The 26,068-nt window shown below is 33.3% G+C and overlaps 1 protein-coding gene across 3 annotated transcripts in view; it reads right to left on the bottom strand.

Annotated features, from left to right (window-relative positions):
• LOC134852854 (uncharacterized) overlaps nt 1–26,068 on the bottom strand; it is a 55,841-nt gene that overhangs the window by 13,257 nt on the left and 16,516 nt on the right. For all 3 annotated transcript variants that reach the window (XM_063868687.1, XM_063868689.1, XM_063868688.1), the window contains exons 6-8: nt 22,240–22,341; nt 21,237–21,338; nt 4,807–4,962 (exon numbers count right to left, since the gene is read on the bottom strand). In XM_063868687.1, the coding sequence (XP_063724757.1) occupies nt 4,807–4,962; nt 21,237–21,338; nt 22,240–22,341 (360 nt within the window). The remainder of the gene's footprint in view (nt 1–4,806; nt 4,963–21,236; nt 21,339–22,239; nt 22,342–26,068) is intronic.

The following is a 26,068-nucleotide window of genomic DNA, read 5'->3' on the forward strand; positions in this document are numbered from 1 at the left end:
GGCTTGATATCTTTTTTTGTTCTGACCGTTTTTACCAAATTGCTTTTTCGAGCTTGGGGATTTCTTGTGGACTTCAATTGGCGCCTATTCTGTTGAAAAGTATCAAAAATGTAGCCAGCTAAAAAGCAGCGGGTTATAACTGAAGGTAGAGTGATACCATAAAAAGGTGAATTTTACGGAGCAAAATAACACGGGAGGAAAGTAAAAACTTGGTGGGTAGAAATAAAAATGCACTGCTGCGAATTATAATGGAAAGGTAATTGGTTAATTGGTTAGAAAATTAAATTTGAAAAAGAAAGAAAAGTTAACCTTTCCCCTGAATTTTATTAATGGGTAAACTTATAAACCTGAAATGAGAATTCTCTGAAAATGTTTCTGTTTTTCTCCATTTTAAAAGTACTGCTTCTATTTCGCCAAATTCAAATTTTAATGGAGGAAAGAAAAATTATTTATCCGAGCTAAGGTGATTTTTTATTTGAACTGAACACTAACTACTCTATATTTTTTAACGTTCGCACCGAAACTCATTACATTTTTTGTTTAAAGTGTAATTGATATTTGTGCCATTTTAACTTCAGAAGTTAGAAAAAATATATATATTTTTCAACCATTTTCTTCAATTTTTTTGAAAACCAATAGTTCTTCGTTTGATCGCTGACAGAATGAAAAAAAAATCTTGCTAAGAACTTACAAAATTGCCGTTCGAAGGTATAAAAAAGGGTTCTTTTCGTCTCGGTTAACAACCGGATATTAAATTGCAATTTCCGAAAACAAAGATTGTAGCCAGCTGATAGCTTATTATTAATACTAAAAACAACCTACCATTTCCGACTAGGATTAGCAAAATAATAAGTGACAAACCAATGATATCGAAAAACCTGTCATTGAGTTGAGTTGGGATTAATTTTTGAAATGCTCTGAAACAAATGATAACTTTTCCAGTTCAGAGTAAAGAGATTTTTTTCTCTAAAAAATTTCACTAACCATAAAGCTAACTTAGAAATAAAACTAGTAAAAATGTAGTTTTAAATCACTGTGATCATCCAGTAGAAAACAATTTGTTATCTAAATGCAAATTTTTGTCATTGGTTGATGGTAACAAATTTATAATATCTAGTTTATAACTTCACCCAGGTTAAAAAATGTTTGCCGGGAAAATATTCACATTCAGGTTGTTTACCAGAAAAAACGTGGAAAAAATTATCTCTTCAGGCATTGGCGTGAAAAAATGATGGGAAATGTGAAGTAAATTTGAGGAAAAGCGAGAAAAAAAAGCAATCGGTGGCTTGAAAAATGGTAATAATGACAGATGATAAGTTCGGTTTATCTAAATTGCAATACTTCTGATAAAAATTAAAACACCAAGTTATGTCAACTGGAATGAATGGACAGATATGATTGCCCTTGTTGACGTTTTGATTTGAGTGAAATCGAAGTCGAAAACCTATTTTGTTACACCTCAACAATCAAGTGTTTGTATAAACAGAAAATATATGAACTAAAAGCGTGAATGTTTTCAAGACACATAAGACGTTGACTTTTCCGTCATTTAAATTTTTTGGCATTTAGCTGGAACATTTCAAAGAAGGCAGAATGAAAATATCAGCGCTGTTTTGGCAAAAATTGGATATATATTGGAAATAAGTAAAATTTTATTTTTAAAAAAATATCTTTTAGCAGTAATGAACAAGAGGGTATTAAATGATATTATAACTTATAAGTAATGAATCTGTGACTTGAAACTTGAGATTAAAAGCGAAAAAGACTGAGAGATAATGAAATAAAAGTTGGTAACTGGAGTAAGTCGAGGTGACTTTACAAAGAATCGATTACTCTCCGGGACTAATGTATAGTAAAATAATGTTCTATTTGCAGAAGAAAAAACAGTCAAAGAACTCGAACTTTCTTGCAAAAAATAATCAATTATCACGTTTTTTCTTCGGATTTCTGATCTCTCAATTTCTCAATTCTGATTTGCAATTCAAAACTTTCTAGTTTCCTTTCTGTCTTTGTCATTTGGCGGCCCTTTCGACATTTTTAATGTTTGTGTTGACGCGTGCTAGGAGCATAGGTAGGTATAGTAGGTACTTGTCGGTGGGGGGGGGGGGGGTATATAGATCAGAGGGGTTTTGAGGTGACAGTGCTATTTATTAGTCAGTGGCTGTTGATTCCACTTGCCTCTGTCTCTCTCTTTCATTTTCACTTCGAAAATCAATCGATCCAAGAGAGACTGTTTGAAGCTATGACTGATTTCTGAGAACAAAGACTTACTGCTCATTTAGCAGACTGTTTAATTATGCAATTGTTTGCAATGATGTTACTTCAATGAATTAACCTGAAAATAGTCTTTTTGGCGCTCCTTTCCAAGATGGAACTTTGATAATTTTTTTTGTATGAGCACTTCTTTCATGAAAACGAATTTTAAAAAATTTACAATAAAAAAAGATTGAGTTTTTCAATCAAAAAGTTAAGATAACTCTCAATCAAGCTATTTCAAAGTCTCGACAAGTGGGAACTGGAATTGAACAATAATGGGAAAATTTCACTGCGCTTCCATTAGCCGTGACATTTTCGTTAATTGACATTTTGCTATTAGTTTTTATAAATCAAAATTTTGAACAAACCTCAGATCAATTTTTCAGTTTCAAGACGGTAAAAACACTGATAGAATGGTGCCATATATATCTTTTTTCCCTAAATAGTTGGTTGAAAAGCAGAAAAATTGTCAAAACTTTTTCCTGAAAATTAAAAACCACGAATCTGAAGGCTAACTTGAAAAAAATTGACGGAGACTAGTGGATTAAAAAGGTTGCAATCAAAATGTTAAAAGTTTTTTTTTCATTACTTAAACTCATCGGCTTTAAACTAGTTGACTTGAAGCAAAAAAATCATCGAGAAACTGACACGTTCACGTGTTTTTTGAAGTTACTTACCATTTTCTGGCATTTAGAGTTTTCCAATACATTTTAACTTAGTTTTTTCAATGACAAAAAAAAATTGAATATTTCTACTGAATAATGTAAAAAACAGACAAACACAACGGAATTATAATTGGCAAACCTATGACGTAAACTAGCGCAACATTTATGTTTTTTTTAATGAATGCGAAAAACAAACAGACTGAAAAAAGAATTGTTTCGCAAAAAAGATAAATAGTTGTTTTGACAAAATGGCAAAAGTTAAAAGTCAATTTTGTCTACAAATTAGAGAAAAAATATATCGCCTTATTTCCTTTTGAGATATTTTTTCTTTTTTCTCAGCCCAAAATTTCGATTTATGTTGTCGAACCTTCAAAAATCATTGATTTTCACTATGATAGACTTATAGAAATATTTTGTTGAAACAAATACAAGGTACTGAAGCTTAGCTTAAAAATTAAGGATAATTCAAATGCAACGATATAATCTTTCAAATAACCTGGTTATATTTTTGATAATAGTAGTATTTGAAAAAGCTATATATTTCAAAAAAAAAACACTTTGAATTCTCAAATATTATCAAATCCACCAAGTGACTTCCCTAGTCGATCAAGGGAGGTTATCTTGCAAGATCTTGCAAGATTCTTGCAAAAGAGGGTTATCTTGCAAGATCTTGCAAGATGGAGGTTATCTTGCAAGATCTTGCAAGATGGAGGTTATCTTGCAAGAATCTTGAAAGAGGGAGGCTATCTTGCAAGAATCTTGCAAGAATCTTGCAAGATAACCATCCCAAAATTTCTGTCGAAAAACACAAAAAAAATAACAGAAATTAGGTGTAAGATCAAAAAAATTGTTTCTAGAACGAGATGCTTAACGAATAAAATTTCTAGAACGAGATGTTTCTAAATGCTTAACGAATAAAATTAGACAAAAATCATGCGTTAAAAAGTAGTCGCATATTTGTTGTTAATTTATTCAATGAGATTAAAAGTATCAACCAATCAAATCTTTTTAATTTATTCGCAATTATTGCGGCTACTGGTTTGCGAAAATTGAAGGATTATTGGCCAAAAAATGTTTGTGACGAATTGCTTTAATTAGTTCAAACCGGGTATATTTAGTTTTTTCGACTATCGATTTCTAGTTTTGAAAGTGGAATTTACTTTTTAGATTTCCAGAGAATAAAAACTTTACTTATTGATCCAGTTTTCTCAAGTCGGGTTCATGTTATCAAAAAAGCGCCCATCATAAATTGTTCTAGAAATTTAAAGAGCTTAAAGGGCTTCTATTTTTTTCTTTGAGTTTTGAAAGTTGAGATTTTTCAACAACGTCAGTGTTATTTTTTAATGTTTACTTGCGTTCATCTTGTGCTTAATCTTTACCTGTTTTTATTTCTTTAAATTTATGCTCTCAATTGATGTAAATTGTGTTTTTCCTATTTTGAGAGATTAAGGTATAAGTAGTCGATCAAAACTTGAAGATAGCCGCCTATCACAAAAAAAGTTTTAAAAAAAGAAGCTTTCTGGGGGCAACCGCCTAGCGGGCTGTGTGTATGTATGCGTAGCTAAGATTGCTTCCTTCTTCCACGAACGCTACTTGGTTGTCTTCGCGTGTAAAGCTTTTTTTGCCCAAAAAAATTGTATCTTTAAAGATCTTGCAAAAAAAAGATTATCTTTAAAGGAGGTTATCTTGCAAGATCTTGCAAGAATCTTGCAAGATCTTTTAAAGAGATGCATCCTCTTTAAAAGAATCTTGCAAGATTCTTGCAAGATCTTGCAAGATAACCTCCCTTGATCGACTAGGGTTACGTTTGAAGTAAAAAACAATCCTTTGAATTGTATTATTCGATCAATTGTTGTATTAACAGAAAAAATCATAATGAGTTTACCTGTTGATCGGCGGATGAACAGGTGTTTTGATTGTTCACATTGTCTGTGTGTTTTTGAGAGGGCAGAGTTGCAGAGGGCAAGAAGAGTGTGGATGAGGGTGGGAAGAGGTCATCATTCCCTAATCTGTTTGCAATGTCAAGGGCAGTCTCGCCTTGCTGAAACAACAACAGCAAAATATAAATATGAACAAACTTTTTCAGTAGAACACCACTTCAAAACACAGATTTTCCCACACCCAAAAAGGCAAAAATATGTATTAAAAACCATTTATGAATAATCGCATGGATTTCAATTTGACAACAATATTTGATTAAAATGGTTAAAGAAGGTATGAAACTGGAGAAAAAGTCAAGTGAAACCAAAATATCGACACTTAATAGACTTTGACGATTCGAATAAATCATAATCCTAATCAACCTATTTTCATTTCATTTATCAGCTTTTTGCTAACAAAATCCTTGTCTTGGTCAGAGATTTTGCATATATACAAACAGGCGAAAAAATCGAGTGGCAATTTCGACAGGCGAAAAAATCAGCATGAGTGGCAATTTCGTCGTCTGCTTCAGTGCATAAATAGCTTTGAACCTGTCTGCTGAATTGCTAATTAAAACTATGAAAAAATATGATCAATGATATGATTCCCTTTGAAACCCAATTAATTTATCTCACACTCATTCAGTCTGAGTTTTGTCTGGAACTTCAAGAAAATTAGTCAACTGAATAACAAAGATACATTTTGAATGCGTAGAAGCTCCAAAGTCTGCAACCTAGAAAAAAAGCCATCAGCTAAAACAAAATGTATTTTAAAAGCAATTTCAAGGGATATTTGGGAGAGTCAGCAATTTAGATTCAGAAACATAGAAAAAAATTCAAATTCAATCGCTGACCTCAAATCCCGGGCCGAGTTCCGCAACTTATGCCGCCAGCGAACTGGTCGCGGAAAAGTCCGTTGTGCGACCAAAACACTCATAGGTTTCCGCATAGGTTTGAGTCGGTCAAATTCATAACCTAGCTTAAGAGAGGGCGCGCAAAGTTGCGTTAGGTCGCGCAGTTTTGCAACATGAGGCGAGCAAAGAAAATTGAGCATAGCCCCCCCCCTCCCCCCCCCCCCCCTCCTCGAGAAAATCTTAGATCCGCCCCTGAATGTTGCTCTATAAATCGCGCAAACTCGCAAAAAGTATCATGCTCAGTCGCTATTAAAATCGCTAAATTCGCAATACAGATCACGAACAGCGCAAAGTCCCATCATAACGCGCCAAAGTCGTTAAAAAATGCAAGTTAAACCAAATTTTTGATAAACATCTGAATGATATGATCTGTCCGTAAAAACTGAACAAGTAGCTGCTACTCATGTCAAAATATCAGAAATGAACTCTTAATTCTTGAAAACCGATTCTGTAAGGCGGAACCAAGATTTTCTGTGTAATTAGGATTGATCCCGTCAGAGGCGGATCTAGGATTTTCTCGATGGAGGGGGTGGGGCTGCAAATTCTCAACGAAAAAAAATTTCGAACATTTTGACGACCTTTCTTTTTAGATCGATCAAATTAATTTTCGAGTTCTCCCAAAGCATCGAAAAGACCTTATTTTGGTCAAATTTTCTGCGCCGCAAGCAAAATTCTAGAAAAAATGGTCCAAAAAAAGCATTTTTAGATGATTTTTTGAAAGTTTTGAACAAAAAAAAAACGCGCTTTTTCGGCGCGCTTTCCCCCCTCAAAATTAGTATATATTAGTGCCAAAGGCGCCTTTAGAAAATTTTTAGGGTCCGTCGCAAAACATGGATGCTTCAAACAAGTACAAAGGGGGGACCAGTTGGGTCGGCAGGGGGTCAAATCCCAGAGAGGGGGCGACCGCACCCCAACCCCTAAATCCACCCCTGGATCCCGTTATTTTTAGTGTTTGTCTACTCTACTGTTTTTTGTATCGCTGAATAACTGCTGGTTCAAGCAGTACAAACACTGATTTAGTTTTTTCAGCGTTGAATTCCCGCTGACCAAATTCAGACTCAACAATGCCAGTCTATACATTTTTTACTGACTCACCACTGAACTTTGCTGCAATTACAACCCGAACAAATTTTATTAGGTGAGATTTTTTAATTAGAAGTAGGAGTTGACAAAAAAGGTAGAACGCACTCTCAACTCTCATTATAATAAAACAAATTTTGTTCAAAACAAACATAGCCGAACGGTTTTTTTTGTATTCTTTAATATAAATTGTCAAAATTTAGCTTTGAAAAATTGAAGAAAAAAATTTTAACTTCAACTTTGAGATGCAAAGAAAATTAACCGTGAGAAAAATGAACTACTTGCCAATGAACTAGTTATAGGAAAAAATTCCACCTCTGTATAATTATCAGTTTTTTTTAAATCTCTCAAGTAATTTTAGTTTCTGTTTTCATATATTTAATTTTTTTTTGTAATTTTTAGAAATTAATCGCAATTTGCAATAAATTCTGTCAGAGCAAAAAACTTGATCTTGATTTCTTGTTGTCAGTAGCTTTAAAGCCTATGAATTCTTCATAAAAGAATCAGATGTAAAAAAAAATAATCTTTTTTCTGAGAAATATAGGAAAGATGAAACTTTTGGACGGAAAGAAGGAAATAAGTTGTGGGTATTTGACGCAAAATGTGTTCTAACTCGTCAAAAATATAGGTGGTGCAAAAACCTTTTGGTATAACGCTTTAAAACTGACTCTATCAGTTTGTTGAGATTTGAGTGCATATGAATCAAATTGTCTTCGAGTTTAATTCACCAGTTTTTTTTACCATTGAAAATGGGGAGGAAACTTGTCTTTCAGTGCGTTTTAGTTTTTTTCTCTTAGTTTTCTACGCAACATCAGGTACCACAATTAATCATCGGACTGGGTTGAGTGGTAAATCTTCTAGTTCTTTAAGTCGGGTTTTGAACCACATCAAAAAGATTCAAAATTTTTTCCCAGTGTCGAGAAAAATTGGTTTGAATTTTTTTGATGTTTTGTCTAGTTTCGAGCGAATAAACCAAGCGAGCATTCTTATCTATGCTAAATTTAGGCCGTTTACAATAGGTTAATTATGCTTGACATCAATATTACTTGAATATAATTAGCTTTTGGATATATTCATTACCATGCAAAAATATTTAAAGAAAATGAACTTTTTTGATTTTTTTTTGTTTTTCTAGTAATTTTTCTGTAGAAACGTTGCTCGGATCGCCCATATTACTATGACTATTGAATATGTTCAAATTATATTTTTATGTCAGCTTTTCATCACACCTTACATAAAAAGCTAACCTATTTAAAAAAATTAATTTTGGTAGACTTTTAAAGACAATGTCGGAACATTCTGTGCTACATGCAAAGTCACCGGCTGCCCTTTTTTTAAATGTGAACATCCCCGACTCCCTATAAGAAATTTCGAAAGTTCGCAACAATGAGTCTACAATGCATTACATACCAGTCCGGACACAGACCGACAGGGCGATGAGTTGACAGACTTGAAGTCTCGGTTTTTCCAGGGAGACCCGAATGGGGACAGACCACTGGACTTGCTGGTTATTTTGGGAGACATATTGGTCGGTTTGGTTAGTCGCGGGACTGATTGGGGCACTGGAATTTTACTCATTTTCCTTTCAACTACTTCAAGTTTTAACAACTTTTTTAATTAAAATAAAATGTGATTTAAAAATATCGGATGGAGTCGGAAACTTCATATTTGTGGTAATTGAAGGATAAAAATGAAATAAACGAAAAAGCAAAAGTTATTATTCAAAGAAACGTTTTAGTAACAACTGTGATAATTTGTTTTGAAAAGATTTTAATCTTTTAGCTTCAATTTGTGCGAGTGTAAAGAAAAAGTTTAACCTTCGACTAAAAATGGTCCATCATGTATAGGTTTTGTGTCACTAGTAGGTGATAAAATTCAGCTTTTTTAAAATTCATTAACTGTAACTCTTCATTACAGTTATGTTATTGTTCAGTTATTTACTAAAAGAAGGCTGACAATTCGCACTTTTTTGATGAAAACGAAGACAAAATTGCTGCTGGTAAATTTATTGTAATGATTTCGATTTTTTTTGTGCTTTGATTCCAACAAAAGATAAATTTTGGCTGAGAATTCAGATTGATTTTCTCTCTTCAAAAAGTGGTCTCTGGCCAAATTTGGAAACAATAGTTCCTAATATATGCCACAGATTTAATCTAAGCCAGAATAAAAGCAACCAAAAGCATGTTCAAAAAGAATTTTGCAAATTGGCTTTTTGATAATCTATGGTAGAAAACCCCAGCCTCAGGTAACTATATTTGGCATCACAGTCTGGCAAAGAAGCGCATCTGGTAATTTGGGTTAAAGTTGGGCTAAATTTTGGTTGAATTTTTGAATTGAATATTTAGTGTCGGTCAAAAGGGGCGAAATGGCCAACAAAAATAATAAAAAGAGTAGTTAATTGGTATTCAGAGGTAATCTAAAAATCATCGCCCCAATTTGCCCCACTAGGGTAATGGGGGCCTAAAACGAAGTGGGCTCTTTTTGTTCAGGCAGGAGGAGTGCATTAAACATATTTAGCTCTTAGCATATATCAAGATTAGTCCAAAGTTTTTATTATGTATTTTCTTGTAGTTTTTATGATTTATGATGCGTATGAAGCGAAACAATTTCGTGATTAATAAATTTTGTACTCCATTTAAAAAAAACTATTTTTTGTGTTTTTCGGCTCAGTTTTGGATCTGCTTCCTGCACTTTTCGCCTAGTTAGACTAGTTAGAATTCACTTTGGGACTTTTTGTTCAGATTTGGGTCGCTGGTCATCACTGATTGTGGCTTCTTATCCGGCTTGAAAGCACGCTTAACTGGAAAAGCACCCAAGCTGATAAGTCTTTACTCTCAATATTACATCCACTTGCTGCGACCATAGCCAGCACATTTCCAACGACAGGGTTGAACTAAGATTATCATGTTACATAACATTGAATGATTTGCATAAAGGGTTATGGACTTATAGAGCAAACATAAAATTTATTATTAGAAATAATTTGATGAAAAACACTTTTATCCAAGAACCGGGTAGAAGTTTTTTCTGCTCATTTTAATTTTTTTGGTGAAAGCAGCGTTTTTAGATAGAAAAAATGTCCCAAACAACAATAAAGAATTAGTTTCGCTCTTCCTTTTGAAGATTTTTTGCAAAGACCCTCTATTAAAAATCGAAAATTTGAAGCTTTATCTGGACGCTAGACGAAAAAAGTACGTTTTTAAATTACTCAAGAATAATTTCACCCCCGAATAAAAAATACTACAGTTTTCCAGGTTTCCGTTTAAAAGTGGTTCAAAAAAATTTGAAAACAATGCTCATGAGTTCGAAAAAAAACCTAGAAAAAAAACGTTTATTTTTTATTCAACTTCTGACGAGAACATAAAAACAATCTACATGAACGTTTCAGTTTTGATGTCAATCTATGATTTTTGTTTCACATAAAAAATTTAATGCTTTTATTTTGCGAAACACTAAAGACTTAAAGAAGTATGGTTCACAACTTATGAACTGAGAAAAAACACACTATTACCGAGTAAGCTTCGCTAGAATGGGAACAATTTTTCCAATTATCAAAAAAATATATACAAATAAAGAGCATTTTGTTTCCATGCGGGGAACCCCAAATATGAACAATTCCAGTCATTAATTTTTCAAACAGCCTGAAGTGAATTTTGGATCTTGATTTTGAATTAAGAAAAAAGTGTCTCAGTGTTGAGAAGAGCTAGTCTGATGTTTTTGCTAATAAGATCAAATATAACGATCCGCACTGGAGTTCTATATTAAAATATGGACTATGTAGAAGGTTTGATGACTATCTGTGTAGAAGGGTATAAATTGCGATTAACAAACGATTGAAACATTTAATCTTGGTTGACCAAAAAACTATTCATACGCTAATCATACATGAAAATAGCTAACTATGCATTTTTCATGCAATTCCTTTGAAAAGAAAACTGCACGAAAGGTCTATGATTAGTGCGTTTCCATACATCTAAAAAAATGACAGCTTTCAAACTTAAACTCATAAAAGTTTTGGGTTGTATTTGTAACCGATAAAGATGATAAAGATCTTGGTTTATTCAAAACTAGAGTAACCAAAATAAATCCGAATAATTAGGCTTTGAACAAGGCATGCTATTCAAAAACAATAGAAGTTTTGAGACTTTTTGAAACAATTTATTCAGCGAAACGGAAAAAAAATCCAACTTTTGTCCGTCCAGGAATACAAAATGCTCACAAAAAATGTTGGAAATGCAAGCAAAAATAAATTGGAAAATGTATATTCGAGTACCAGATTTGTCTTTTGATTGAAAAAAAAATAGGTCAAATTCAAAACAAGTGAAAAATCAAAAACCAGACAGTTGTAAACGGAGGAGGGTCAAACAAAACAGAATAGAAAAAAGAAAGTTTTGAAAATCAGAAAACTTTTTGTGAAGAGAAAAATAAATAAAAAGAACATAGCTCCTAGTCGGAAGCAAATACGTCTAGCAAGCTAATGCAAACTGTGTTAATTTCATTGAAAAACTCATGACCTAATTTGAATTTTTAAAATAGTGCGAGAAGAACATAAATAGGAATAAAGAAAAAGAGTTGATTTTAACGTTTTTGGTGGTCTTAGAGTTATATCACTCCTTACCCGCCCGGGTGACCTCCATTGACCAAAAAAAATGTAAATCAAAAATAATTTCACAAGCTAAGTCTAAAAGTTCTAAGTCTATGCTAACATGATGATGTCAATTTTTCGAAGAAAGTTTTGTGTTTTGGCATGAAAGTCGGACTATCGTCATAAATCACAAAGAAAAAAACTTTTTTTCAAAATAATTGCTAAACATAGAATATCCATATATGAAATTTGTGCAACATTTTTTGTTGGCGACATCACAACTGTTTCTCCGAGTTTCCCCTAAAAGTGGCATTTCTCTATATTTTTGAGTTTTAAAATTCATGTTGGCCTTTCGATCAGCAGGCTTCTTTGTCGAACATTTCCTGTTTTAATTTTTTGCAGTTTTGAAATTTTTAGTTATCATTGTTAATGTGTTTTGGGACGGAACTATCGTTGTTATGGGGAATTAAAATTAAGCAAGTAGCACAGAATTTTCTTTAAACAAGAACAACAAGGTTTTTTCAATTTATTGTCGTTTTTTTTCGGTGTAGTGTGATAAAGGGAGCTGAAAAAAAACTGGAGATCAGGTATATTCCAGACTCACAATAAAACAAACAAACTGAAAAACATTTTTATTAGAAAAAAAAAGCCGTAAAAAAGTATCAAGTTTCAGTTTTTTGAATTTTTGACTTTTTTGATTCCAAAAAGGCGCTATAACACCTAAAGTAAAACTAACGTTACTCAATTTAAACTAAAATTTTTAAATTCAAAATTAGGCTATTGTAAGTTTTTAAGCAGCTAAAATAAGACTGCTCGCTGGCTTTATTCGCTCGAAATAAGACTAAAAATCAAAGATTCAAACCAGTTTTTCTCGATATGGGGAAATTTTTTGAAATTGTTAAATTTGGTTCGAGTCATGACTGTAAGAACTTCGAAATGATGTATCACTCAACCCAGAACGACAATTTTTTGTGTTGACTGATTTTGCGTAGAAAACAAAAACAAAAATTAAAACACACCCGAATACAAATTCCTCCCAATTTTCAATGATCGGAACAATAAACGTAGGCCCATCTCACAAAAACGTATGACCTGTCCCAAAACACATCTCGCAGTTGATTTAAATAAATATAAAAAAACTTGAAATTGACTTCTAGCCCATTTCATTCATTGTTCCTGTGAATCGAACAGGGTGACATCTGAATCGAATACATTGATTACCACTTCTACCAAAATCTATTACAATTAAAATCTTTTTATTTAATTTGATGCGGAGAGCGCGGATTAAATAGATAGTCTCTATTTGAAGAAAAAAATTGAAGGTATTTCTCACTTTAAACTATAAAAATAAATATTCAAATTACTTTTCAGGCATTTTTAATCTGTCTATGCTTTTGCATATTGAAAGTTGAAATTAAATAGATAACATTTAAAAGTTTAATAAACACTGGTAAACTGCTATCATCGCGAAATTTAGATAGAATGAAAATTTGTGAAATAGTGAATGTTATCATTTCTATGGGGTTTTAAAATTATAACTTTTCCAGTAAAAGTGATTTATGTAACAGTCTTTTTCGTATATTTGTTCTTCTAAATACATCAGTATTTAATTTCTTACCAAATTTCCAAATCAACTTCTTTCGATTCTCTCGAATAATTAATAACTGTTTGCTGTAATCGGGCAAAAAATGGTAGAAACAGAAACAGCAAATACTTGCAGCTGTTTTGAATTTAGCAATAATCTACTGAAAACAGGTTAATTTCAAGTATTAGCACCAAAATAACAGTTCCTGTGATAATTTGAGTCTGAATTTAGTTTGAGGTTAAAGTTGTAATCAACATTTAAGCAGTTTGTTACCAAGACTTGCAGCAGTACTTTTTATAAGACTATCTCACCAGATATTATAGATTATCACTTTCTCGATAATCCTTAACTAATTTGAGCTTGAAAGTTAGAATCTGATTTTGTATCTTTGATAACTAAAGGGCATCAACCCAATAAAACGTGAGTATTCCTAAAACGAGTAATCAAATTCTTGTTTTTAGTAGTTTGAAGATAATAGAGAATTAATTCTTGTTCAAATTAATTTATGATTTTTGTCTTTAAGTCTGATATGAGAAAAAAATTTCAAGATCTATAACACTGTATCATTGAAAGAAAAACCCAAATTGATTGATTTAAAAGCGTAGCTTTGGACGTTTCAGCGTGTTGATCTACTAGAAAGATAGTTTAAAAGTCTCGAACGGAGGCCACCTAAATTAGGTCGAATTAGATCTAATCCTTTGTCTCGCAGGGGGCTTCTATGAATCCACAATCTACCAGGAGAGGGTAAATAGCCTACAAAACTAATTGAAACAAACAAACCAGACACTATGTTGGGCAAGTCATGGCATTGTTGTGGTCATTTTTTAAAAAAAAGTTGAAAAAAGACGATAGATAGCTGTTTACATTGATTTTTCATTTTTTTAATTTTTTTTTGAACGACAGGCAGTAGGGCGCGCACATGAGGCCATTTTCAAAGCTGAGTCGAAGATAAAAATTATTTTTGTTGTCATTTCAAACGGTTTTGCTCGACTAAAAGTTTAATGATCTGAACATTTCATAAAGCAATTAGAAAGTCGAATATCCAAAAACCCAAACATGGTCGGTCAATCACGCTTAACATCCAACTTTAACGATTTATATTTTTGTATGTGTATAAATATATTACCATAGCATATGGACTTTGTTGAACCGGTGTTAGATTTTAGATTCGATCATGGGTTCAAATTCAATCAAATCTCTGTTCGAATCGAACTTTGAGAAGCTGTCAGTTATATTTGTCGATAGTGTTCTTTTGACTATTCGATAGGAGTCCGGTTTAGGTTCAGGATATTCGGGTTTAAAGCAAAATTCAATCAAAATCAAGCTGGTAGTGGTAGTTTTATTCATAAAAGACTTTGAAGCATGTCTACCTGCCCTAGAATTTCATGTATTAAAGTCAGAAAAAATTCAATCTCGTTAACTCTGTCTCAATAAAACGGAAAAAAAATTCAATCAATATCAATTTTTCAACAATTTTATTTTTAGATTTCTCATGTTTTTTTTGTACGTAGAAAATTCGATTCCAATCTTCTATAATCTGTTTCATTTATTAAATTTTGTTGCATTCCACTGTTAACTGGTGAAGTGTTTTCGAAAATCAGTTGATTTTTTTTAAAAAATTTTCGTTTATATTATGGTTATATTTGCAATTTTTTTTTTAAATTTCACGATGTAGCGAGTTTTGACAAAACGAATTACTTCAAAAACAGAAAAAAATTGTGATTCTTACCATTTGTTTTATTTCACTAATTACTTTAAAGTATCTTAACTGGTTAATCTTGATTTGACCTTGCTATCTTCATTCTCTCCGACGGAGAGAATGACCGCTCATTTTAATGTTTTAACTTAGAGATTAATTCACTTTTTAAACTTATCTTATTTGTAACTAAGTAGAACTAACCGTAACAAAGGAACATTTTATCATGGCGCAGTCAAACAGCAACGAATCAAACGTGAGAGGTATACCTTCATTTTGGCAGAACCACACAGTGGACCCACCAATTCCTTGGGAAGAGTGGAGCGATCTATTCCAGCTAGCGATAATCGCAAAAGAGAATATCGACATCGAAAATCTCTTGAATCCAACGGAACCATATCACCCACCTCCCCCAACATTGGAAAATCCGCCGGAAAACGAATCCGACGCTCAAAAAACATCACGCATCGAGAGGAATATCCAAGAACAAAAGAGATTCGATGATGAAGAAATGGCCTCAATAAAGTTAGAAACCAAGAAATTCAACGGTATGAGACTGGAAGAGGCGGACAAAAAACTAAGATTCATACTCTATCTAGCCCTTGGAAACGAAGGAAAGAAAATATTCGGCCAGAAGTTCACAAGAGTCAAAGTTCTACAAATTTCTTTCAAAGAATTTTGGGACAATTTGTCCACAGCTTTTGTGAGAAAAACAAACATAACCTTCGAAAGACACAAACTCTTAAACAGAAAACAGAGGGACAGAGAATCATTAGAACAATTCTGGGGGGCACTGGCTGAAATGGCAAAACGATGTAACATTCCCACAGGAGAAGACGAATGGATTAGAGATATTTTTATTAGTAACATGAAGAATTCAGATATCCAACGGAAAATTCTCACGGAAACCTTACCGCCACTAGAAGCCTTAAACGTAGCCCTGATTGATGAAAAAGGAATTACAAACCACATAAAGATGACGAGTACTTTTAAATCCAGCGGATATTCTTCCAACAAATCTTTTAATCATTTTAATGTAAAAAGAGAACCCACCCTAAACATCGAAAGAAATAACACATGTATGAAATGCGGCGGAAGTTTTACAAAAGGACATCTAGCGGTTTGCCCTGCTAAAGATACAACATGTACGACTTGTAAATATCGAGGACATTTTACTAGACTTTGTAAATCACGCCGTAAAAATGTAAATATTGTGGATAGCCAAATTGTAAATAATACGGATCATCATTATCCTTCGGAACAACCAGATGTACATATTGACCACGCTAATAGAGAATGCTGTGGAGTAATAAATGCATGGTCAGAGTCTGGACAAAGCGATAACGACGATTACTCAGTATTAAACGTAACAACTATCTACGATGATCAAGGAAAGGAGATGAAGAAACTACTAAATATCGGCTTAGGAAATGAAAACCAAGTAATTCTGAACATACAGGTGGATTCAGCAAGCCCTGTAAGCTTCCTTAAACAGAATGTGTTACACGAGTTGAGACTACGAGACCCCTACGTGAAAATATATCCAGTGGATAAAGCTACCAAGGAACTCTATTGTGGATTTACGAACAATGCAATAAATATCACTGGAAAAGTAATTGTCCCAATTTCCTCAAATGGATGGTCCCACAAGGAATGCCACTTCTTTCTAACTCAAGGTCATGAAAGAAACATCTTGGGAAACGACAATTTACCAAAAGTCGGAATCGAAGTTTCACAAAAACAATACGCAACACTCACCAACAAGAGAACTTACAAAGGGAAGTCGATCTTAAGCAGAGAAAGGGCCCTCGACTGGAACGCTGACGATCGGGTAGAGGACGGATACAAAGACTCCCTTATACCGAAAAAGAACCAGTCACCATTGGAGAAAGGCTATGATTCAGACCTTCCCACTACTTCAAAACCTCAATCAGCCCGAGTGTCCTTAAACAGTCCGTTTAAAGGTCCAAGAAAGTCACACAAATCGAAGACACAACAGACGCGGAAACCAGACACTAAGTCAGGAAGACAAACAGTGTCGCCCACCCCGGTCACCACCAGATCTAGAGGAACGAACCAGCCTTCAAAATCCAACAAATCGAAGAAGAACCAAAATAAAGCCTCGACGTCGAATACTGGATACCTAGCAGGTGACGAATCAATGTTTATTCCGTCGGATACGTCGGACATTAGCGATTGGGAATGGATTGCGGGAGGTTTCCCATGTAGAGAAATGATAAGAAAACGCTTCATTTCAGATAACGACAATTTTAAAAAAGAACCTACCTCATCATTAGACCCTAAAACATATCAAACTAATATAAAACCTGAGATTTTAGACGAACAATCTCAACCCTCGGACACAGCGGAATGCCCAATTAGTATAAAACCAGCACTTCAAACTACCTCACATTCACCTGACGAACCTTCTACGGCTACGACAACGGAGCCGCCAAACATTCCTTCGGATTGGACAAAACCATTGGTGGGAGAAAAACCGGTCGATTTCCCAGTTTTCGAAATAGAGGACTCCTCAGACGAAATTGGAACCAGCGAGGATAGACATCCTAAGGAAATTAATACCACCGATGAGCTAGAAAACCAACCAGGCTCCGCTATTAATCCTATATCTCTGGACGAAGATGACAGCTCGAGCTCCCCCACACAAACTTTCAGAGAGAATCCCTTGGATAATCAGACCAACATTTGCAACACACTACCGGAAGACAGTACACCGGACCTAGCTTACACCCAATCTCCTGATCGATTCTCCATCGCCTCTACTGACGATTCTCTGAGAGATGCCGTGAACTGTTTTGAAAATTACATCGACTTAGATAGTGAAATTTTCAACGCCGAGCTGGAAAAATTTATGGAAGGGGACAGCTAAACTCAATCAAATTTTTAAAACTCACATTTAGTCATTTATAATCTGTACTAGTATTTTGTCTAAAGCGCAATTAGTGCTTACTTAGCTGTAACTACGGATTACAATCCGCCGGATTTAGGAAATTTATTATCCTCTATAATTTAGTCATTCCTTTGGAGCATCAAAATGACATTTGTTATACTGTGCAGTATTTAAAATTTCATTTGTTGGACTTCTCGAGAGGGAGAAAAAGGGATTGTTAACATGTTGGATATCATGGCGCTGAGTAACTTAAATTTTTTCCCACTAAGGGGAATGTTGTGATTCTTACCATTTGTTTTATTTCACTAATTACTTTAAAGTATCTTAACTGGTTAATCTTGATTTGACCTTGCTATCTTCATTCTCTCCGACGGAGAGAATGACCGCTCATTTTTTAATGTTTTAACTTAGAGATTAATTCACTTTTTAAACTTATCTTATTTGTAACTAAGTAGAATTAACCGTAACAAAGGAACATTTTATCATCTACCTGCCCTAGAATTTCATGTATTAAAGTCAGAAAAAATTCAATCTCGTTAACTCTGTCTCAATAAAACGGAAAAAAAATTCAATCAATATCAATTTTTCAACAATTTTGTTTTTAGATTTCTCATGTTTTTTTTGTACGTAGAAAATTCGATTCCAATCTTCTATAATCTGTTTCATTTATTAAATTTTGTTGCATTCCACTGTTAACTGGTGAAGTGTTTTCGAAAATCAGTTGATTTTTTTAAAAAAATTTTCGTTTATATTATGGTTATATTTGCAATTTTTTTTTAAATTTCACGATGTAGCGAGTTTTGACAAAACGAATTACTTCGAAAACAGAAAAAAATTTATAATTTGATTTTGACTGATTTTTCTAGAAAATGGAAAAAAATGAGATCTAGAGCTAAGTTAACGTTTTATTATTTGATTATTCATTGAAATATCAAACATCCCATGCCACTTATTTTCACTATTTGTTTGAAAAATAGTTCATAATTATATTTTTTATATATTTTTTAAAAAATCGGAGAAACTGTAATGACACGTTGCAATTACTGAACATGTGTCAATTTCTGTCGCAGTGAAAGTTATCGCTGCAAGCGTTGAAAAATGCTCAAAGTAGAAGTCACTGAATTCGTTTTATGCGGGAACAGGCAAAAAGACGAGGTTTTAATGAACGGCAACAATATAACCATTTCATTCTCCGAGGGGGGGACACGCAAATCAATTAAATTGACAAAAGTTTAGACCAAGAGTTTCCATTATGATCAGTTTTTATCCAATTAATTAGGATACGTCATACGTGTATATGCTGTGAATTTGGTTCAAAATCTTTAGAAAAAAAATTTTTTGAACTAATTTGTTTCTACAAATCTTTGCCAAAAATGTAAACCGATACAATGAAACGGTTTTCTTCACCTCATACAAAACAAAACAAATTACATCAAGATAAATTGAAACAGAAATTCAAGAGGTACTTGTATGACATACCTGAGTCAAGAAAAACTAGACATCTGGAAAAAAGAAGCGCTGGCGCAATGGTGTTCGTCCTGATGATGCTGATATTTTATTTTAATTTATATAACTAACACTAACTAACCGAACTTTGGTTCAATGGTTAACAATCCGTCGGTCAAAATCGACTTTCATGTTTATAATTTTGTCAATATAATTAAAAATAATTACCTTTTAGGACCGTTCAATTGGTTATACTCCAATATAATCCATTTTTTTTCTAAAAATTTGAATCAAATCTTAGTAAATAAAAACGTTTATTATTGAACCTTTCATCATCTGCACAATGTTTTTGCAAATTATGTGTAGAATTTGCAAACATTTATGCCATGGTCAACTCCTACTCAATTTCTCATTTATTGTTCCGACTTTCGATACGAAAGTAACGGAATATTTGTGCTCGGGGTCGGTTTTTTTTTTCTTCAGACAAATTTCGACTTTTTAACTAGCCATTTTTGACGGAATTTTTTTTTCATTCGAAAGCCATTGTTGTCCTAAGCTTAAATTTGAAAAGATATTTCACCTGTGGTCATTTTGCGTAAAGTTATGAGGGTTTAAATATTGCCATTTTGGCCATTTTGACCAAATTGGGACAATTAACGCGCGATATCATTCGCGCTATTAACGCGTAAGCGGAGATTTAATCCGTCTTATAAATCGTTCCAAATTGGTTGAACGAAGCTTATTTGCTATAATTGATTTGTTACAAGGAACGAAATCTATCTTTTTGTTCCGACTTTCGGTACGAAAGTAACGGAATATTTGTGCTCGGGTGGGTTTTTTTTTTCTTCAGACAAATTTCGACTTTTTAACTAGCCATTTTTGACGGAATTTTTTTTATATCATTCAAAAGATATTGTTGTCCTGAGCTTAAATTTGAAAAGATATTTCACCTGTGATCATTTTTCGTGGAGTTATGAGGGTTTAAAGATTGCCATTTTGGTCATTTTGAGCAATTTGGGATAATTAACGCGCGATATAATTCGCGCTATTAACGCGTAAGCGGAGATTTAATCCGTCTTATAAATCGTTCCAAATTGGTTGAAAGAAGCTTATTTGCCTTAATTGGTTTGTTACAAGGAGCTAAATCTATCTTTTTGTACTTTATATGGCGTGTGGGGGGATGATTTTCATAAAAAACTTCAAATTTTAGAAAAAAAAGTTTCATTTTATTTTATTTCATTTAATTTTTTATGCTATTACTGCTGCTCCATAAACCTTAAAAGGCAGTCGGAACATTCAGGGCTTCACCCTGATACGAGCAGTCTTGTTGTACTTTATATGGCGTGTGGGGGGATGATTTTTATTTAAAAAAATTCAAATTTAAAAGTTTTTTTTTTCATTTTATTTTATTTCATTTAATTTTTTATGCTATTATGGCTGCTCCATAAACCTTAAAAGGCAGTCGGAACATTCAGGGCTTCGCCCTGATACGAGCAGTCTTGTTCACTTTTGTATTCTTGTCTAAACGGTATCTATTACAAAACTAACACCCCCCTCTCCCGTACTTAACCAAAGAGTTTTCAACATATTTCTTGACGTTAAAAAAACAGGCCAGGTCAAATTCCTCGGGGTATTTATCGGTTGAGATACGTAAATGGGTAAAGGTAAATCTGAAAATTTTGGGGATTTTAAGATTTAAAAAATAAAAAATATAAGTAAGAAGAGGAAAATAACGAAAAGAAAAAACTGAAAAAAAAAACGCTTTTTCAACCACGTGAATTTCTTATTTAATACTTGAACGCCTGCTTTGCGAAAACAACGGTCAAGTTTTGAAGTTGTTGAATCGTTTTTGCCCTTGTTTGACTAACTTTCGGGCAAAAAAACTATTGAATATCCTTATTATCTTTTATTATTTGATTTAAAATCGGACATATCGCTTTAAGATGCAAGACCCTCATACTCCATTTTAATTCAATTATAATAGCTTTGTTAAGTTTTATAGATACTGTCTAAAATAGTACCATATACTCAATTATTATACTCAAAAATTGGGTGCGGGAGATATCGTTTTGAAATAATTTATTATTAAGATTTAAATAAGCTTAATTGAGAGCTTAATAGATGCTTAAATACTATCATCTTAACTTGCAAACTCTGGTGGAGAAAAAATGTAGCTGACCTGGTTTTTGATAGCAGCAGCGCCAACTCCGACCTCCAAAAGAGCTGTGACGAATTCCTTCCGGTTATACTGTACAGCTAAGTGCAGTGGTGTATTCTTCTCCTGAAAGAAAACTCGAGGCATTGAAATCAGAAAAATCAGAAACTACAGAAATGACATGGCTTAACACTTATTCTTCCGATTTGAGTTCCTGTATTTTTATCCGTTTTTGTTTTACATTTTTTAATTCAAAAATTGAAACAGAACAATATACCAACATAACATCGGGAATTTATTAAACTAATCAAACGGAAGTGTGGCGGCTTCATGTCATTTAAGACTTCTAAATATCAACGTGTCGGGTTTAAACGTGTCGCATATCCGTTTCAGACGGATAATCGTTTTCCAGCTCAGCCTAAAAACGGATGGCAAAACGAAACAAACTCCCGAAGAGTGCAGAGTGAAACAAAATCAAATACCTTAACTGGCACTTTGAGATAAAACGTTTCTTTGTATAGTGCACGCGTGTAATTCATCAATTTTTGATGCATCTTTTTTGGATGCACAAAAATTGCCAATACCACAGCCGTTGAAATCGTCAAATGACTGTCTCTTTTGAATCAAAACGAAAACAAACAGTTCATCACGAGGATATTTTTCCATAGCAGACAGTTCCAATGAACGAATTGTTAATGTCCGCATTGGAGTTCCATGAATAAAAATCGATTTTGTAACATGGGAACCGATTATATTTACAACATTTTAGGACACGAAAATCCATTATAACCGATTTGTTTTCACTTTTCTTAAATGCGGGTAAGCTCAAAACTTCGCCAAAGTTGTCCACTTTGTGTATAAAACGTTGCATTTAGAATTCTAATTTAATGACATTTTTTTCCTCTTAAACACTCTTTATGCTACTTGAACTCCACTGCTTTCCTGCACTGCTGGTAAAGAAAAACTCATCCAGAGTGCATAAAAACTCTAATAACTCCTTTTGCATGGAAAAAACACACAATCTTACCGAGTTAGTTTCTTCGAATTTGCAGTATGAGTTTGAGATGAGGAATTTGTAGGCAGCAAATTGGTTGTATCGCACACAGATATGTAGACACGTATCACCACACTAAAAAAGAATTCTTGAGCATCAGCAGAAAAACAAGGCTTGAAGTATTCAGGAATTTTAAAAACCGATTATTACTGCTTTGATAAAAAATTTTAATTTTGTCAAAATATTTTCAAATTGCTACTTTTTAAATACACAAATTCCTACTTTTTGAAACAAATAGGTCCTTTTAGAAGAAAAAAAATTAGATAATTTAAAAATTAGATAAAAAATTAGAAAATTATAAAATTAGATAATGTTTCTAGACAGCAAACTGTCGTCAAATTTTGAAATGAAAAAGATTTTTTTGCTCATTAAGTGTAGATTAAATTGAGCGCAATCATACATTGAAGTTTTATGGATATTTTCTCTTCGCAAAGACGAGGATAATTTTTTTCTTTCGGGAAAGTTGAATGTCATGACAGAGTCTCTAATCTAGAATGGTATAAATGACACGGCATAGAAAAAACCATTTTTAACTGTTTCGATTTATAAATGAGGAGTCTTTTTCTGCGATTGATTTTATGCAGCAAAACTGTACTCTAAATGTTGAAGGATTATTTATTTTAAACAATAATTTGTTTCCTCGCGTGTGAAGAAAAAAAAATTGTAAAAAATGTATACATTGCGTTTGTTTTGCACAACATTACAAGGCCAAAATTTGCTCTGGATAGGCGCAAAATTGAGTGTCTGTAGGGGCTCTGGAACTCAGAAACTAAAAATACAAGTCATTAAACTTGTTCCAAAATGTAAGCGAATTCCACTTACAACATTTTCGTGGCTTCCACGCTCAAATAAGTGTTAAGTAAATTTTGTCGGCACATTAGTTTGTCGCGGAAACCGCAAAAAGCAAAAATAGCGAATTGTTCCGGAATCCGCAAGTGCAAGTAAATTTCAAAAGTTGTAAGCGGATTGCGCAAAAAAAAGCGCTTTCCACTTACAATTTTCAGGTTCCGCTTACCTTTCGCGGATTCCGCTTACAGTTGCAGATTCTGCAACAGCGTAACTCTACTATACAGATATATTTTATTTGGTTGTGGATTTCACAAATTGTTCCGGTCTCTGCAACTTTTGTAGCGGATTCCGCAAATTTTTCTGTTTCAGGAACAATACAGTGTTCAAACTCTTTTTTTTTTTGTGGATACCGAAACATTGGAGATAAATAAAAAAACTCGAACAATGCGGATTCCAGATTTTTTTATCAGCATGTTGCTAAATACGCTTGCAATTTGCAAAATACAAGGGCCTCGTAATGAAACTAGTTTTCTTATTGTGTAAACCAATAAACTCAACAAAACACACAAGTAATATTAATGCAGCTGAAATACTAAGCAATTCAAAGTCTTAAATGAAGCATAACAAGCCTTCTAATATAAGGGCGAAGCCATAAAAATATTGAAAAATTTTTAGTTTTTTTGGTGATTTTTTAAAACCCACACGGCTATATAAAGTTTAAAAGAGATATTTTTTGCATTAGGCATTGAAATCAAAACTCCGAAAAGATGCCTCAGTTCAACTTAGGTAAACAATTTCGAGGACAGAAATAATCTCCTCTTAAGCATTAATAGCTTAAGAAATTGCGCGTTATTTGTCCCAAATTGGCCAAATTGGCAATAATTAGGCCGCAATTAAGCCGCCACAATTATAACAAGTATAGTTTATTTTTAATATTGAGCTCATGAAAACAAAACTTGAATAAAAAAATACTCTCAAAACAACCAAGTATAAAGTCAAACTAATTCTGGAGAAAAAGACACCTGGAGCACAATTATTCCGTCATTTCTTCGGAAGTCGGAAGAAAAAGAAGCAGAAAGAGGACTGATCCCGTTTCTCACTACAACAAAATTAAAACATGTTGCATCTTCTCATACCTTTTTTTAGATCAATCAGTTTGCTTTGAACTTGGTTAATCTTTAAATTATTTCTGAAAAGGAATATTTCTTTGCTTTTGCTACCCATCAAAAGGAAAAAGGAATTTTTGCGCCCATCAGTTGCCTCAATTTGGCAATTTTAAATCGCCATAACGTCACAATTTTTTCCTCTAAATGACCTCAAGGCGTTAACATTTTTTAGCTGGTACCAAAAGTTTTGTCAAAATTGGTTAATTAAAAAAGAACAAATTGGTTAGTTAAAAAAAACATCGTGAGCATAAATATTTCATCTCATGTTCTACGACGAGACTGCTTACACTTTAGCTAAAGGTAAAATACCAATTGCATCATAGCAATTGTTGTCTTTTTACGGATTGGTTGTTCTCCGATTGTTAAAATAATTGAGAGCTCGAAAAAAATTACTACAATTTTTCACTTGAAAACATAAGCGACTGATTGATAAGGTTGAACGCTATACGTGCATTTGCGGTTGCGTTCAAAACTAGCTTCAATTAACTCTGGAACTCTGGACATCAAAGTTTTTTGCATGGTTCAATACAATAACCTTACCTTTTTGGTAATTGGATCACCCAATGATTGTCAGGATAAAAATGACCGAGTGGTCTGCGGTTAATCAGATCGGATATTTGTTGGCTGAATTGTCCAATTTTCAAAAGCGATTCAAAAAAGTTGGTTTTCAAAATTACCAATATTACTTACCAAATTGCGACAGCAAATTTTAGTCGCAGATAAATCAATTATAGGAAACGAAATTACGTAGAAAACGAAATTACAAAACAACAAGGTACTAGCTTGGAATTAATATTAATGTATCCCCCGCTAATCTACTGACTAAGTTTTTACCCTGAAAAACCCAATAGATCAATTTGATTGATCGAGCTTCAAACGGGATTGGTAACTTGCGTACGTATTCCGTGCAATGCAGAGGTCTCTTTTTCAGGTAAATGACTACAATTTTTCACATTGTTTTCCTGTGTCCCAAATGCTGTGTACAAAGATTGGTTAAATATATAACTGGTTAGTTTTTTAAAATAATTTATAACGAGCTGTTCATCAATTTAGACGGCTAGCCTGGGTATTTAGGAAAAGCATTCAATTTTAATGAAATATGTCTATAATCGAATAAAATGTAAATAAACTGACAGCTCTCAAAATAAACAACAGATAGCCCATTTTTTCGGTGAAAAAGAAAATACAGCTTTTTCCAGTTTTGTTCCAAATTTCTTCCTAAATTTTAGCTTGTTTTCGTTTCTTACCATTGACTAACGAAAAACAACGGGAATAAAATTAGCATAAAGGGGCAACTTTTCAAGAGGAAAATTGGATTAAAGATGTATATGTTAATTGAATATAGTCCATCCATTTACAAACGAAACAAAATATGAGATGGTATTTGGTTCTATTTTTTTTCTCCATTTTTGACTATTCAGTATAGCTATCCTATCCCCATTTTTCAAAGCCGCTAAAAGCTGCTGCTAGGTTCAAATTACCATTTATAATAACTCATTTTAACCCTAAACGAGAACTAAGTCTAAAAGCATGCTCCATTGCGAAGATTATGCTGATTGCGCATGTGGTAAATGGTATTATGTGGGATATAAATTGGTAAGAAAAGTGAAAAAAATTGCCTCTGGCATTTTCATATTCCATTTCTATTCCCAGCACACCCACTGAAAATCAAATAGCTCCTCCCCTTTTTCCCATTAGAGCAGACGCTTTCCCGCTATTAGCCCGACGGCGGGTTGGTGGTGTTGGCAAGATAATTTATAATGGACACTAAATAGACGAATAATCTCTGAACAGAAAACAAATTTTCGATTGCAATTTTTTTCCCAGGATTATTCAAAAATACTTCA

This window comes from Symsagittifera roscoffensis, chromosome 8 (assembly GCF_963678635.1).
Source record: "Symsagittifera roscoffensis chromosome 8, txSymRosc1.1, whole genome shotgun sequence".
Classification (NCBI taxonomy): domain Eukaryota; kingdom Metazoa; phylum Xenacoelomorpha; order Acoela; family Convolutidae; genus Symsagittifera; species Symsagittifera roscoffensis.